This window comes from Buteo buteo, chromosome 19, assembly GCF_964188355.1.
Source record: "Buteo buteo chromosome 19, bButBut1.hap1.1, whole genome shotgun sequence".
NCBI classification, from domain to species: domain Eukaryota; kingdom Metazoa; phylum Chordata; class Aves; order Accipitriformes; family Accipitridae; genus Buteo; species Buteo buteo.
In genome coordinates, this window is record NC_134189.1 from 29,270,123 (window position 1) to 29,286,006 (window position 15,884).

At 45.0% G+C, this 15,884-nt stretch overlaps 2 protein-coding genes across 11 annotated transcripts in view; both read right to left on the reverse strand.

Annotated features, from left to right (window-relative positions):
• Positions 1 to 3,336: 3,336 nt before the first annotated feature.
• On the reverse strand, positions 3,337 to 4,327 carry REP15 (RAB15 effector protein). The gene is given in 3 exon segments (XM_075051295.1): positions 3,337 to 3,916; positions 3,919 to 4,266; positions 4,268 to 4,327. Coding segments are annotated over 3 exon segments (753 nt in total). The 3' UTR covers positions 3,337 to 3,571.
• Positions 4,328 to 6,619: 2,292 nt separating this feature from the next.
• PPFIBP1 (PPFIA binding protein 1) overlaps positions 6,620 to 15,884 on the reverse strand; it is a 117,809-nt gene continuing 108,544 nt past the window's right edge. For all 10 annotated transcript variants that reach the window (XM_075051915.1, XM_075051916.1, XM_075051914.1 and 7 more), the window contains 6 exons: positions 13,229 to 13,351; positions 12,278 to 12,403; positions 11,231 to 11,419; positions 10,507 to 10,686; positions 10,083 to 10,148; positions 6,620 to 9,328 (listed from right to left, as the gene is read on the reverse strand). In XM_075051915.1, the coding sequence (XP_074908016.1) occupies positions 9,242 to 9,328; positions 10,083 to 10,148; positions 10,507 to 10,686; positions 11,231 to 11,419; positions 12,278 to 12,403; positions 13,229 to 13,351 (771 nt within the window). In that variant the 3' untranslated portion in view covers positions 6,620 to 9,241. The remainder of the gene's footprint in view (positions 9,329 to 10,082; positions 10,149 to 10,506; positions 10,687 to 11,230; positions 11,420 to 12,277; positions 12,404 to 13,228; positions 13,352 to 15,884) is intronic.

Sequence of the window (15,884 nt, forward strand, 5' to 3'; positions counted from 1 at the left end):
GGGCTGCATGTGGTGAACTGGCTGCTTGCCCAAAGCAAGTCCTCACCTGTCCTGCTTCCCAGCTGCCTGGGGGGGCTCTGCTTTAATCTTTCAACCGTATGACAGGTAAGGAAGTACATACTGCCTTAGTGGTTTAATAGTGTTCTCCAAAAGTTTCTGATAAAAATAACTTGGTTTACAGAAAGGAGCCTCATATTGTTCCTGAGCTTTTCTCTTCTTGATCCTGCAGCAGCCAGGCTCTCCCTTGTGTTTGTTAACTTCTTAGACACATGCGTCAGGTGCGAGTGGGGGAAGAGCAGGACAGGATTGGAGCAGCAGGGATCTGCGACTTTTCTTGCTTGAACAGCCTAACAGGTGAGCAGTAGCATTTGCTTCATGCCTCTCAGGATCGTGCCCTGCCTGCCACCCCACTCCGCAGTTTGAATTAACAGAACAGGGCCCTGTTTTTAAACAGATCTACCACAGTCAGCATGCAGCACTCCCAGTGCATCAAACACAAGACACCTGCATCAGGCTGTTCTCCTCTGGCCTGAGCCTGGCTCCCAGCAATGGGTGTTAAGAGCATACACAGGCAGCTAGTTGCAGCAAATTCCTGCAAGTACATGGCATCTAATCGAATCATCTCTGTTGCAACTGCTTGCTTGTGGTGGATGCTATCAAGCAGCATCCTGTGTTGAGCTAACCATAGAACAAGAGTCCTTGCAGCAGTGGAAGGGAAATGTCTGTAGAGCAGGGAGTAGGAGACAGAAAAGAAAGTGGAGGTGCATTGGTGATGGATCACCCAGGGAGGAAGGGCAGGAGAGGGGTCACGGGGTGGCTGAGGGATGGGACAGCCGCAGATGAAGGCCCCTGCCAGGCAGTGTGTCTATGTAGCATACAGCTCAGGGTACACACACCACGCTGCCAATTCTGCAACAGGGGAGCAGAAATGGTGGGGGGTGATGCGAGACACCCGCCTGGAGTAATTAAGGACTGGCCCAGGTCATCTCTGCTTGAGTCAGAAGCGCCTGGTGGACCCAGGTGAGGTGGATACCTGTATCCTGTGATAAGCTAATGCTTCTTACATTAAAGTTTCTTTAAAAAGGGTGGGGTAAGGTGTTGTGCTTTTTTTTTCTTGTTAGGAAGACCTACCTGGCTAAGCAAACCAGCCAACAGTGCAGTGCTGCATGTTTCCTCTTCTGAGAGCCTTTCTTCACCGAGCTATGCTTCCATGAGCTCTCGAGCTCAACTACACTATAAACTGTACAAATTGTAATAACATATACATTAGCAAATGGTGTCCAAAGCAAAAAAAACCACACCAACCAACCAACCCAGCCCCTTCACTTTGCTTTTACTAACCTTAATTACCATGGGATTAAACTGTCTGCGGTCAGCACCTTACCTGGTAAATCAGTATGTGGAGTTACAGAAGCCTGTGGTATGGCTGTGAGTCACCTAAGCTGAGACTCCAGCTTGGCTGAATAAATGAATGTGGTCAAATTTACATTGCGAAATACTTTGTTGTGGATCTGCACCATTACTAGCCCTAGCACAAAGCCTTGGCCAGTTCCCACCTTTGCTGAGGGCCAGGGCTCCTGAGCTAAAACTCACAAGGCAACCAGGCAGAGTGCGGCACAGTCTGGGCGATATACCCTGGCTCCCAGAATAAACACGAAGCCTGCGTGACATCTCTGAGGTACCAGAGCCACTTTGGAGAACACAGATCAAACTGGCAACTGCCCCAATGTGTAACTTCCATAGTTCCAACTCCATATAGTCAAGACATTTTGATTTTCCCCTTTCCAACACTGAAAAAGCATGCATAACATCCAAAGGAGAAAGCCCAACCAGTTTTCAGAGAGACAGCATTCCTACAGAACTGAATAGCTTAACAGACACACACTAGTTATAAAAGATACCAATTTAATGCAAAATTAAAGCTTTTCTGCTGATCTTTTATAAACCAATCAATCCTGCTGCAGTATTGGTTATGCTGTAACTTTAAACAGGGAAAAAAAACCCCAACCTTCCCGAACAGGTGTAGAGTCCTCATGCTCTGCACATATCGCCACAGTTGTGCGTATTTTCTATGTAAAACACCAGAACTATCCCCTCAAACCCCTGCTACACACAAAAAAATACAATGACACTAGCTCTTTAAAAACAACTGTATCTCAATGAACTATTTCAAAACTAAAAGGCCTCCCTTCTCCATACCCATCTACATTTGTGATTCGGCAAAAATGTCACAGTTCTCTGTATGTTTTTATTTCAGTTCACCTTTCAGCCTCTGTGCCTATGCCATGGAAAAGCTGCGAACAATTCTGGCACTGATGCTGCAGCTTCTTTATGTCCTTTTTCAATGGCTGTGTAAAGAACAGCCTTTATTTCTCAGCTGTTGCAGCTGCCCTATCTTATAACTCAAATAAATAGTAAAATATGCATGAGCTTTTGAAATTATTTTTATTCTGTTAAATAAAATGAATAAAATTACAAGAAAACTACAGGTAGAGGAGGTTTGCACTGAGAAAACTATTCCGATACCTATGAACAAAAAGTGAGTTTACCAGTTTGAAAACTGATCAGGTCTTCTTTCACTGGTTAACAGTGGCTGAAAGCAAGTAATCACAATTGTGCAACCCAAAAGTCTCACTTTGTCCACTGAAAGCTGGGGGAAATGGAATAAATTAGTCTATAAACGCAATCAGCTGCTAAGCTACTGAAAGCAAATTCAAAATTAAATAATTCTGCCTCCTCCAGACTTTTGCTCTCTGCTACCAGTGGTCAGGAGCTGTCCCTGCTGCCATGAAAAGCACAAACCCACCAGCATCTCCAGGGCCAGGTTTTTGTCTCCTTGGTTGATTTTTCCCCCAGGTTTTCTTTAACACCTGCCACTGCTTTTTGCCACACAATGACCTGAGACAGCCACTCAGCAACAACAGGCTTTGCAGCTGGGACCAACCCTACCCCTGCATTTGGGGCACAGCTCCAAGGCCCTCCGTAGCCTGGCACTGATCTACTTTTAAGGAGCGTGTAATTAACAGGTTTCTCATGTAGCCCATTTCTATCACAGGGAAGCGCTTTTCCTCTTAGTTGGGAACCAGCTCACTCCTCCAAACCAGCGTTTCTAAGCCCTAGTACTGTCCTTCACGCTCAGTGCAAATCTTCTGACCAGCACCAGTACATTTTCTTTATTACAGACTCAACCTCCTACTGCAGAAAAAAAAAATCTGCCACACAGTAAACAAAGGCTGTGAGTCAAATCTACCATGGCCTCCCAAAGGCTCAGGGTGACAAAGCTTTCATCAGCTCTGGCCAAGACTTAATGTCTGGCGAACAAAATGTTCTGGAAAAATGACATGCCTTCAATAAACACATTTTTCTGGCAGGTACATCCTGTTGTTTTAAAACCTGGAGAGACTGACTCAGCCTGGCTTCTGCAGGAGCTAAGGGAATGTGATGGGTGGAGGGAAGGTGGGAAATAAGGGGGCGGAGGGAACGGCATGCAAGAAAAGCGAGAGAGGCAGAGCTGAGCCCCACGCAGCCTCTGGTGCTGGCATGCAGAGAGCCACTGCCGTTAACCAGTGGTTTACAGAAAGTTTATGTACACATTGCCCACCTCTTTTGGTCCATTTTTTGCACCAAGGCAGTTTTCCAGCATGTCTTTTGTGGGCAGGAAGCTGTCGGTACTGGTGACAAATTGCCATAGCGCATCCCTGCCCAACAGGCAGCATTTTTGTTCCTCCTTGGCAATGCTGTCTAACATGACTCCTCGGATGGCCTTGGGCTTCCCTGGCACACCGAACATGATGAACAAGCCCAGGCAGTCCCGTCCCACCAAGCGGCAGAACTCCGCCAGCTTCTCAAACCTGCTCCTGTTTTGGAAGCACTCGTCTGCCAGCACGGCTTCCCGGCAGCAGTCCTCCACCGCCTCAGCGGGCCGCCGCCGCTGCAGGAGAGCTCAGCCAGCTGTAAAGCCTGCACAGCGACCTGGAGTTTGATTTGCTTGTCAGCCCCAGACAGACTCCAAACCCAGTCCACCCCGAACAGGGAGGACTGCTGCTCGGTCATTTTGCTGGTCGCGATACGTTCCTCCACCCCCTTTTCCACGCAGAAGCTGATGAAGTTGACCAAAAAGATCTCGCTCAGTGTGTTTGTGGCTGGCTGGAATTTGCTCTGAGGATCCACAAACCCAAGATAGTCCTTCAGCCTTTGAGATGCATGGACCACACCTTGGCTGAAGACTTCGCAGATGACCAGAGTTTCAGCCTTGTTCTCTTGGTGAGACCTCCTCGTGTGAGACCTTCTGGCCCATTTTCTGTGCAGGAGGAGGTCACTTCCACATGCAGACTGCCTCGGGGAAGTCCCTTCCTTTTCCAGCGAAGGCTTATTGTAGGTGCTGGGCTCAGCCAGACCTATTAAACATGCACATGGTTACCTGTTGCCTTCCAGATGAAGGTCATGCCAGCAGCAGAGATGAGCTCTTGGAGCAAGCTGCCGGCAGGGCAGACGGCTTTCTCCTGGGTGTGTTTCTCCACAGCTGACTGAGCAGCAACCAGCGCAACAGGCCCAGTAACTTGCACACCTACTGAATTCATCTGGGCTTGTTTTCCTTATTGTTAATTCTGGCACCATTGCTTTAGCTGATGCTATCTCATTCCAGTCTGATCGTATCTCCTTTGATCTCCTTTCTAGGACTATTACAGAGAAGCCATTTGATTGGCGCTGGGTGTTTCCTGGAGATGAAACAACCTTTTTCTTTTAATCACCCAGAGAAGGGTGCCGCTGCTGCTGTCAGTGGCATTAGTTGTGCCACGGCAATGCACACGGAATCAGTTGGACTTCTGGCTCAACGGAGAAGCTTGTGCTGTTGCTGCCTGTAACCGGGTTCTCTCAGGGAAGCTTGGACAGTCAACGCACCACCATCCACAACCATCAAATACAGCTACAAATAAACAAGCTTCCTAATCTCACAAAATCCCGTCTCCCTAGCTGTGAAAGCGGGAACATATATTACCACTACAGCAGAAGCCAGCCCCGTTCAGCTCTGGATGTTGCTGGTGCCAAAATGCACCGCTACGGTCTCTTCATTGGCCTGGGATCCCACCACCATTCTTAAGAAACAGGCTCTGTCCTGCTGAAAGCTGCTCTTCCTCCTCCTCTTCATTCTGAATGAGTGAAAAAAGCATCGAGGATATGTCTTTCTCTGCCCTCTTTACTCTCATTGCTCGAAACATCTTCATTTGCTATCTCTTTCCCTCTGCCTACAGATGTTCTTGTACTCCTGCCAACCCAGAGAAACACCTTCTCAGGTGCACAGGCTGGTCAGTCCCCCTGCTGCCCTTGGGTCCCTCTCTCTAAGAAACAGATCATGGCCTACATATTACGCGTCTTCTTCCACAGGTCTTCAAATGTGTCACGGACCCATCTCCATTCCTTCAGGACCTTCTCACAGCTATGATGAGGGAGCACACTGCTGCTTCTCCTGTTCTCTCTCACTGTAACCCTAATTTCCTTTCTATTCAAGGGCTCCCCAGCACCTAATACTCTCTCCTTGCTGACGACTGCTCCAAATCTACTGGTAACTCAGATGATTTTGCTTCTTAGCTGCCTCAAAGAGCACTATCTTCTTCCTCCCAACTGTGGATAAAGAGGCTCAGTAGGAAAAGCTCTTGCTGCAAATGAAAATGCCAAAATACTAAGGTGAAGCATGAAGTATGCACTAAACATTCGTAAACAACAAAGTGGTGCAAGATACAAAAAGGATGCAGGTAGGGTAAGTGCAACTTCTCTCCTGAAGGGAAAGCCAGGATGCAACAATACCTGGTAGATGGGAAGCAGAAGAGTCATTCCCGAAGTTATTCTGGATTACTTCTCCATTTCTAAGCATACATGTAATTTAAGCAAACTGAAAAAAGCTGGGTTTAATCTCCATAGGCTCTTGATCAATACACATCTATCTTTTCCTCATCACTGTAAATAAACAGACAACAGAAGTTTATCATACTCTAGGTTTCAAGGTACTTATCCTCAGTGTTCCCACTGAAATGTTGAGCTGATGAACAAAACCACAGAAATGAAGGTCACAATAGGGGTTCTGCATTTTCTGGTCCCTTATCTGGGCTACGCCAGGCAAAACACTGATCATCATTTGTACCTGCACCCCAGCAACAAAATGCAGTTTGGGGAAGCTCAACTCCTGCTGGCAAAGTAGCCGGACCTCCTGCGACTGCTGAGGGCTGCAAGGGCACGGGGAGGGGAATGACACCTGGGACCAGAGAGACCACTGCCCTGCACAGCAAGAAGGGCCAGAGCTGGTCCTTCCTTCAGCACCCTGCGAGAACTCCCTGAGGAGCACACACTGAGCAACGGGGAAGCCCTTTCTCATCACACCATACCAAACAACCCAAGATGGTTCAAATCTGGATCCCAGAAATATGTAAAAAGACTTGGGGTAGTTGATTTCTTAGCTGTTACCTGAGTCCTTCTGCAGGCACTATCGACAAACAAATTAATGAGTCTACAAAAAATTCTCCCTCCTTTGCCTTTTAAATAGAACAAAATGAGCTTCCTAGGAAAACAAAAAGGAAGAAAGAGGATAAATTAAAAAAGAACCAGCTTCCAGAAACACTTGGCATTTTCCACAGACTTTATTGGATTTTACATGGCAATACACAGTAGTTAAGTTGCCCTCTTCAAACACGCACAAATTAAAATACCCCATCGGTATCAATTGTGTGCACCTATGCTCATGAACTTCCTGACTTTATCACTTACTTTCATATTCCACCCCCATAAAATAACCAAGGTTCAAATGATAAGCAGCTTCGAGGGGATGACCTGGCTTCCAACCACTGAATGCAGGAAAGGGTTGTTTGGAGCACAATGCTACTTACACCAGACTTAAATAAACCATCATCTGCCATTGTTGATATGCTTGCTAATAGCACTGGCCTGAAGAGAAATCAGAGAGTATTTTTTTGTGCCTATTTCAGCACATAATATTGTATCACTAGCCCTCCTTTCTTCCCCCTGTGAATATCCCATCATGTTCACTAGCCAGCACCTAGTGAGAGCTAATCTGGACAAATAATTTTGCTCAGAAGCCTGCACCACATCTTCCCAGTACTTCTGCAGTATTTGGGAGAGCAGGGCCTTAAGCTCAACCTACGTGTAAATAATAACTGTATTGCAGAGTATTCACAGAAAGCAAGCCCTGAATTCACATCCCAAGCATCTGCACCCTAAAGCTGACAAGCAGGCATTACACAATGTAGTATTTCTGCCCAAATAAAATAGCTCAAACACCCCCAAGACTGCAGAGGAAGAAATGACAGAAAGCAAATTATTTGCAGACAGGAATTAGTCAGGAATATTGAATAAAGCACCAGTTGTGATCTGTTTGTAGACAAAATGGTAAGCAGCGCAAACCACACATTATGGATTGTTTGCCTGGTTCCAGTTACTAAAGAGAAAATGGCAGAGCTTCATGTTATGTGTAACACAACCAGTCCACATCATATTTTTCATCTTGGTACATAAATAATAGCTTACACTGCACATCCTTCAAAGAACCAGGCTGGTAATAGCTTATCAGGTTACAACAATATAATGCTGGAATATGTCTCCAATCTACCCCAACATCTGATGGGAGCTCCCTGGAAGACCCTGAAAGAACCTTTCTTCCTTTCCTAGCTTTGTTAATAGTGTTTCAGAAATACCCACAAAGTCAATGCAAATCTACCATTCCTTGCACCATGCCAGCAATGTGTTCAAAACGGTCTCACTTCCAGCAAGGAGAGCAATGAAACGAGTGACAAACACTTGGTAAAGCAACACACCACCACAAGGAACAATTCCAGCTGTACTTTTTTTGCCTTTACAAAGCAAAGAAGCTTCATGCCATTGTGCTAAAATACATGCAACGTTCAACACCATACGAATGACCACTGTAATAAACAGAGTTACTTTTTTTTGCTTGCATTCGGCTAGTACACCTTGCAATACCGAAAGTCTGACAAAAGGTTTCCACCGGCTAGTTAGGATTTTTAAAATCTGATGATCTTCAAAAGCAGAGGAGCTGTGCTTTAAGAAAGTAAAATGATGAGCAACATGTTTGATACTTGAATTTTGGAGGAAAAGTCCCACCTTAGGTTTAATATTATGAAATAATATATTTCCTATACATTTCTCTATATAACTTTATTTTTTTTGCAACTACACCATCTTTACATCAGTCACAGCACAGAAATATCCCTTCCATATGCAGGGAGTACTCTCAACTTTAAGGAAATTTTTTAAATCACAGAAGTGTTAATAACCTTGTTTGAATGCTCTAACTACTGCTGCTGGGAACAAGAAAGAAGACATTTTAAAATGTGCAGTTTCCGTGCAAGTCACTGCTAGAAGAAACATGCTTTATAATTGTTTCATCCCAAATGGAAGATCATTAAACTGTGCACTTTGTAAAAAGCACAAAAGCAAACAGTTCCAAAGGTCAGCCTGCCTTTTCCAGTAACCAGCTGGTATGCAAACTGGCATAATTTTTTTTACAACCCTCTCCCCTTCCCCCACACCTCAAACCTTCCATCATTTTATCTCACAAAATTTAAATTTTTGCTTTTATATGTACTTCATATACTTCTTTTTTCTTTTCCTTTTTTTTTTTTTTTTTTTTTAAATAAAACAGTATAAAAGTAAGAGCAACAGTCAAGAGCTACTGGGGAGTTTATGCAAGGCATGGATGACTAAAATCCTACACTGGATACCGTAGGAAGGGCAGAACTGGTATCTGTGCCGAACAAATGCAGTTGAAAAAGAGCAGTCACATCTTTTTTCAGCTGAGAGTCTAGAGAACGGTGATGCATGATATCTACAGATGCAATACTTCTACCTAACATCATCTGTTCTTTTGAAACAGTATAAATGATTATCTGAGGCTGTGAATAAGCAAAAGGAGCACTATCATACCACGTAAATTTAAATGCAACACTCAGAAACGTATCACCGGTTTGTACATTAAATATAGTAAAAACAATTACCATTCACCAGTGTCTGGGTGTTTCTTATGGCAACTTTGGAGTAGGCACCTTTTTTTTTTCTCTCCTTTTTTTTCTAAAAATTCTCCACCCCCCAATGTTACTTCTAACAAACAGAAGCAAGAGCAATGTAATGTACATGATCTGCTGCCCGTCATGTATAATGATGACGTTTCTTGTACATAGGAAAATGAGCCTTTGTCAGCGCCTGGTGGTGACTGTCACACGTTGGAGTCCTCATCTGTTATACTGGTGCTAGGAGAGCAAGTCGCAAAGTCTTTAAACATTTCATCTTCTTTCAGCATGTGCTAGAAAGGAAAGGAGGGAAGAGTCAAGGTTCAGGCCCTCACAACTAAAATCAGGCAGCTGTGACTCACACCGCCGTCGGCCCTGCAGCCACCACGTCGTTCTGCTGAGGACGTTTTTCACCCATGCTGTGGAAAATGAGCTTACTGCTGTCCGCTGGCCCAAACGGCTCGGGGAGCGCGGGCTGGGGCTGAGCTTCCACCCACAAAACGTGCCACAACCCTCGGCTGGCAACTTGCTGCCCAAGGGCAAGCCCCCGGCCTGGAGCCGGGTGCCCCACGCTCGGCCCCCCCAGAGGGTGCGGAGCCAGCGAGGAATCGCTGGTGACCGCCAGCCACCACTCCCAGCTGGGGCAACCTCCGCGCCAGGATGGGCGGGCATCTTCCTGAACCGCTGATTTTTCTTTTCCTCTCTGTCCTGTACAAAAACCAAAGGACCTCAGCGGACGCCTAGTTCTGATGAGGCTTCGCTGTTACCCACAATTTGCACAGTATTTTATACGCTCTAGCCCTCAGAGACGGGTGGCGCTTTGCTCTATCCAAAGACTAGGTCCCACTATGCACTGAAATCGATCAAAGCAATTGCCCCCAAAACTACAAACCTCAGCTGCTTGACAGAGCCAGTAATAGCAAACGAAAGTTGTACTTAGTGTATTTGTATTCAATAGCATCACTGTTTAATACTAGCAACTGCCAAGGGTTTTATACCCATCTTACATAGAGATCTTATTCCACAGACCCCACTTTTAAGCCTTACTGTCAAGTTGTTGATGCCTTCAGAAAATGCTCCTATTTGCCTCACTGTCCCTTCTGAATCTTCCATCTACAAAAGACAGATAATGAATAATGAATCAATAATAAATTCATTGTAAGCCACAACAGAGTGGCAATTAAAGGCAGCACATAAGTAACTGCTTGATTACACCTGACATGGTCAGAGCAAGGGAGGAGCGTGCCCTGTTGGGAGAGGACAGTTATGCCAGAGTAGGTCCTAAAGGCACTGCATTCACAGCTTGAACCTCCTTGGGCCAAGAGACACTTTTGTTAGTAATGCTATGTGACTGCAAGAAGGCAGGACCTTCACGGGCCAAAGCAAAAGGAAGGCTTCCCTGGGAAAAGGAAGGTTTTCTGCCGAACCTGACAGCACAGTCAAGGACTCCAAACTGCTAGAACTGGCTTACCTGCTCCAGCCTGTCCAAATCATCATCATCATATACTCGGATATCCAGGCCAGGCTTAAAACCCTTCTTTGACCCACTTCCAGATGCCCGCCCCAGCTCCATAGGACACACATACTCTTCCACATCATCTTGCTTCTTCTTCCTCAGGCTCCCAAAATTGCTGAAGGCAAGTTTCTTTGGCTTACGAGTGAGGAGAAAATTTACAAGAAAGAGAATCAGCAAAGGATTAACAGATCTCTCACTCTTGCACTGGTGTTTCAATGATAAAGGGTCAAAACCCCACTTCTCTCCTAAACAAAGATGTTCTGAATAGCTGTATTTCATGATAATTGCATCTGAAAGAACAAGATGTGTGCCCTCATTCTACCATTGTTAAGACAACACCATTTAAAGGATCAGAATCCCACTGCATTAAACCATAAGCGTATGAACAGTAAGAGACAGTCTCCCTCCCAAACATTTTATAGTACAGACAGAAGGATGACACACAAGACTGCTACCTCTTGTCTGTGCATTTGAGAGGCTGAGGTGTGGGTACGTTCATGGTAGACCCAAGTGTCAAACCCAGGTCTGCTGAGTCCTGCTCTCATGCTTCTTCCATTAGCAGCCATCCCCTTTTCTCAGACCTTACTGAACTGCCCTCCCAACATGGATAAAACCAGCACACTGGAGATCGAAATGTCTGCCTGGAAGCTCATGCACCGACTCAGAACAAGTGAGCTACCTTTACTTTGGCTGTTGCTGTTAAGAGGACATAGTCTGGGGACTCCATGGCTTCACGCTTCTGCTGCTGGGCCTCCTGCCCAATGAGGAGGTTGAAATGAGTCGCCAAGTGCCGTCTCAGTAGCGTCTTGTTTGGTGGGATGTTCAGCAGCTGTGCCATGGTTTCTACATTGAAACGAGGCTCTAAAACCTATTAATCAAATCACAGAGAACCCAGCTGAAGCCAGTACTGTCTGATGAGGTCTCAAGGACATCAACAGGCACATCTATCTTGGTCACTTCCTAGGGTTGCTTTGGGGTTGTCGTTGGTTTTTGAGAGGAAACATACAACAAAGAGGGAGAAAAGAGAGTTACCTAGTTAAAGGATTCATAAAATGCTACCTCCAGGCTTTCCTTCTTGAGTTATAAACAGAAACGAATTGGCAGGTAAGAAGAAAGGAACAGATAAATCCACCCTTAACTCATGTAATGTGTGAAGCTGCCACAAAATGTTCACCCACATCCTCTTTAATTCTGGAAAATGTAGCCAGAGGAATGATGGAAAATAAACAGACATAAAATGTTTGCAGCAGTGAGATACCTCTTAATCTTCACAACAAACTTCTACAAGTCTAAGCCCCTTGTCTGGAGTATCTGATGCTAGAGCAATTAAAAACAATCCTGCTTTGACATTGAAATCACAAATTTTACAAAAGTAACAGGCCTTCCTCACAAAATAAAAACATATCCAGGTCTAGGAAGGAAGACAGTGGCTGTTTAACAGCATGATAGCAGTGTACAGCATCGTAGGACAGGAGGTGAAAAATGCCATACCTAAATTAAACTGTGAGGGGAATACAGATAATCAAACCCATTGCTACCCACACTAATGCTGCCCAAGACATTCATGTCCTTTGAACTATAGGGTAATAAATTTTAATAGCGACTTCTTATTAAGCAGAATAAGAAGATAAGGTGTGTGCAGCAAAGACAATGTCAGAACTTTGCTCGAGCGACTCTCAGCCATATTTTTTTTAGAAAAATGGAGCAAGCCAGCCTAAAACCTTACCATCAGTCCCCCATGCACACCGCTCCCCCGCAGGTTAGGTGCATACTCGGCCAGATCAACGGAGCGTAACCACTCCATCACACGATGATTGGTCCACTGGGTGACCTCAGAAGGTGTGACATTATTCTGTGAACAGGAGGAATGGGCAGTTAAGGAGACTTCCCAACTCAGCTGTGCCAGCCCCAGTCTTTACTGAAACAAACCTCTGCTGCCCTTAATGAATGCAAGCCCACTTTGCACTTGAGAAAAAGCTCTTTTTTGGATTGCTACCTTGCAGCAATACCAATGTCGAGATGGGTCTGGACAGTGGGTGGGTCTGTATTATGCTTCACATCATTTGATTATCCTGCTGTGCACTAGGACTACTTGCAATTTCTACAAGTAGAACTGAAAATTTAGCTAGCTCCATGAGCCACTGTGCTTTTCTTGCAGATATGCATCGTGAATCTAAATCCAAAAGTATGGGTTGCTTCGTCATCCATTGCTCTATCCAGCATATGCTGCTTCCAAAACAAACTGATGGCAGTCTCCTGTCTGGTAACAGGGCCAAACTCCTTTCACACAGAAAATCTTGACACAGCCATCAATTTTCCAGAATGTTACACAAGACTCACGGCAACAGTGCACTGAGTTCAAGATGATTTAAGTTCCAGACAGCACATCAGAGACTAGGCCAAAACAGCCAGCTGTTGGCTAGGAAGATAAGCGGGAGACTTGGCAAAGGGGACATGAGTCTGGGGCCATGGCAGGTGGAGGAAAGAAAGCAGTGTTCCAGGTAGTGATGGCAGAGCATGAGACTGGAAGGACAATATGAGAAAAAGGAAACCAAAAATGAAACAGAATGAAATAGGAAGGAAGAGACAGGAGCAGAGAGCAGAGCAGGATTAATCAGAAACACCAGGGTAAAAACCCCAGAGGATTCCTCTTCACAGCTTCATCTTAAAGCAGTACCTCATCAGATGGCCTCCTGCGCAGACAGTTGGGCTCGAAGTTGTTTATTCTCAAAACCTGAATGGCTCTTTTGATACTGAGGTGGTGGAGGACACTGACAACTTTCAAGGACAACAAATCATCCTGTCAAAGGGGAAGGGGGAGTTAATAAACACAAACGTACTTATTGGTGGAACCAGCACCTGACTGGAGGAGAGTGCTTCAGACCCTGACTTAAAAGGGCATATCTAACACATTAAGGGGTAAGATTTTAATATGAGAGACACGTGATTAACGTCAAGCCACCTGTCCCAAAATAAAAACTTCCCATGTTGCACTGTACTAGCTCCTGAGCAATGTTCTTCACTTAGGCTACAGAGCTTAGTACAAGAAACCTGGGATAACAAGGAGGGGAGAGGGTGAGATAACACATCCTCAGTGATCTGATTACAGCCAGGACAGTTTTCCAAACACAGTGCATCAGACTCACCTGGCATTTGCATTTAATCCTGCCAAAAGTTTTAGTACCACAAATGTCCAGCTAAAAGTTTAGCTGAAAAGGCATTCTGTATGACTAGAATGAAAAAAAAGGAGGGAAGGAGAAAAATACAGTGTTGTGTCAGGTTGGTCTCCCACAACAGCAAATGCTGAATGTTTTTTAGAATACTTGTTACAAGTGATGGAATGATGGAAAGGGTGACCATACCCAGGCTGTGGAGGGGCTCACCTTAAGTCTCCTTGGCCCCAGCTCACCATCACTTTGTAGCTCCTACCTTGTGCAGGCACCCGCTACGGTCTGAGGAAGGAGGGCAGGTTGGCCAGGAGCACCAGTTCCCCCTCACGTGTGCCAAAGGAGCACGCTGGATACGCAGGCAGCCTGCGGCTTGGCTCTGTGACGAGGCACCCCGAGGCAACCTGGCCGTGCACTTTACACCGCACCATTTTCAGCATGGGATAAGCCACTTCTCACACATTGCAGGGCAAGAGCCTGCAAAGGCACGGCCACGCTCCTCCCTGCAATGCATCAGTGATTCTAACAAAAGCAGCGGGTTCTCCCTCCAAAAGCTCAATCCTGGCCATGTCTAGCCCCAGAAATTTAGCATTTCAAACCCCAAATAATCAGATTCTCCCTGATTTAGGGAGCCCAGCCATGAAAAGCTTGTAAGAAGGACTATGTGACAGGCCCAGCTAGACTTCCCAGCTTGCTTGCTGCTGCTGTTGCTCCAGAGGAGTGCTACAAAAGAAAAACCTCCCCTGCACTCCAACTAGGGTCACACGCTGCGGGACTTGCACTGCTGCCAAAGTAGGCTCTTCAGTTGTAATTCAGTCCTAACTGTGCCATTAAGTGTCTCAAAGTCCAGTTCTCTGCTGGTGCAAGTTGGCTGACTTAGATAAATTTATGTGTCCTTGTGCCAGGGTTAACGTGGCTTCATATGTTTTAGTATTACTTATGTGTTATGAATACTAGACTCTATTTTGTCGGAACATTTATGACTAGATTTTTTGCTTACCTGAACGTTTCATTGCGTTCGGCTAACCTTATGATGAATCTAAGAGTAGAGTTTCTATGCCATGGTTTGCTATTTTATTCATTATAAAATAACAAATATTTGCTATTATTTATTTTGAGTCAGGGTAACTTCATGAGATTTTTAAAAGTATTACTTTCATACTTTGCATACAGTTGTATTTAGTTGGTCATTTACACTGAATCTGTTGTTATAATTTGATGGTTAAACTCTGTCTAAAAATATCCCTAGTGATCTACAATTAAAGGGAAGTGACAGGAAGAATACCTTTTTAAAAGGCAAAGCTTCTGCTACACATCCCTTCTCTGCCCACCTCTCACTTTTCTTTCTTTTTTAATACAAAAAAGACTGACTGTTGAAAAATACAAGTTCCCTTACATTACAGCCTATGCTGCGTCTCATCTGCATTCAATTCTCATCCAGTTAATACAGTGGTAGCAAAGTCTCTCAACACAAGACCAAGCTCAATGGAGCTTACTGGCATCAGATCTCCAAGACTTAAGAACCAGAAGAAACAAACTGCCTCCTACTTTTATATTAATGTCTGAACTCAAAAGAACTGAAGGAAACAAACACCAAACCCCACTACACAAGCAGTGAGTATTTAACATTTGACCGAAATGGAGTCAACAGCAAAGTCATGCCAGGTAGCCAAGGCATGTCAGTTCTGGGCAGCGGCTGCAGTTCCTCAGCGGCACTGTGCTTGTCTTACAGGAAGAGAGTTAGATGGATCAACCCTCGGCTTTCTCCTGGTGCGACTGTAAAGCCTACACAAAATACATGCATATACGGCATAAAAAGGTAACTTTTACTCTGCCCATGGCATGGCTCATGAGAGAAAAGGAGTGTGATTGATTTCCTCTTTGTTATACAGAAGGAATTAATATTAGCGATGCTTAGTTTGCACTTTTGTCTCCAGAGAAGAACAAAGGTCTTATTTCATCTTACCTGAGACCTTACACAAAGGAAACCTGCTGGGTTGACTTCACCTGACCAGCAGTAAAGCGGGGAGCCGACGCTGGTGCTAAGCATTTTGAAATACATTATGCAAAAGCTGTTAAATGTAGCCTGTTTTCAAACAAGTTGGTTCTTAAAACTGCAGTTTTCTTCAAAGGAAATTGCCTGGGTTTTCTTCACCTAAGCATCCA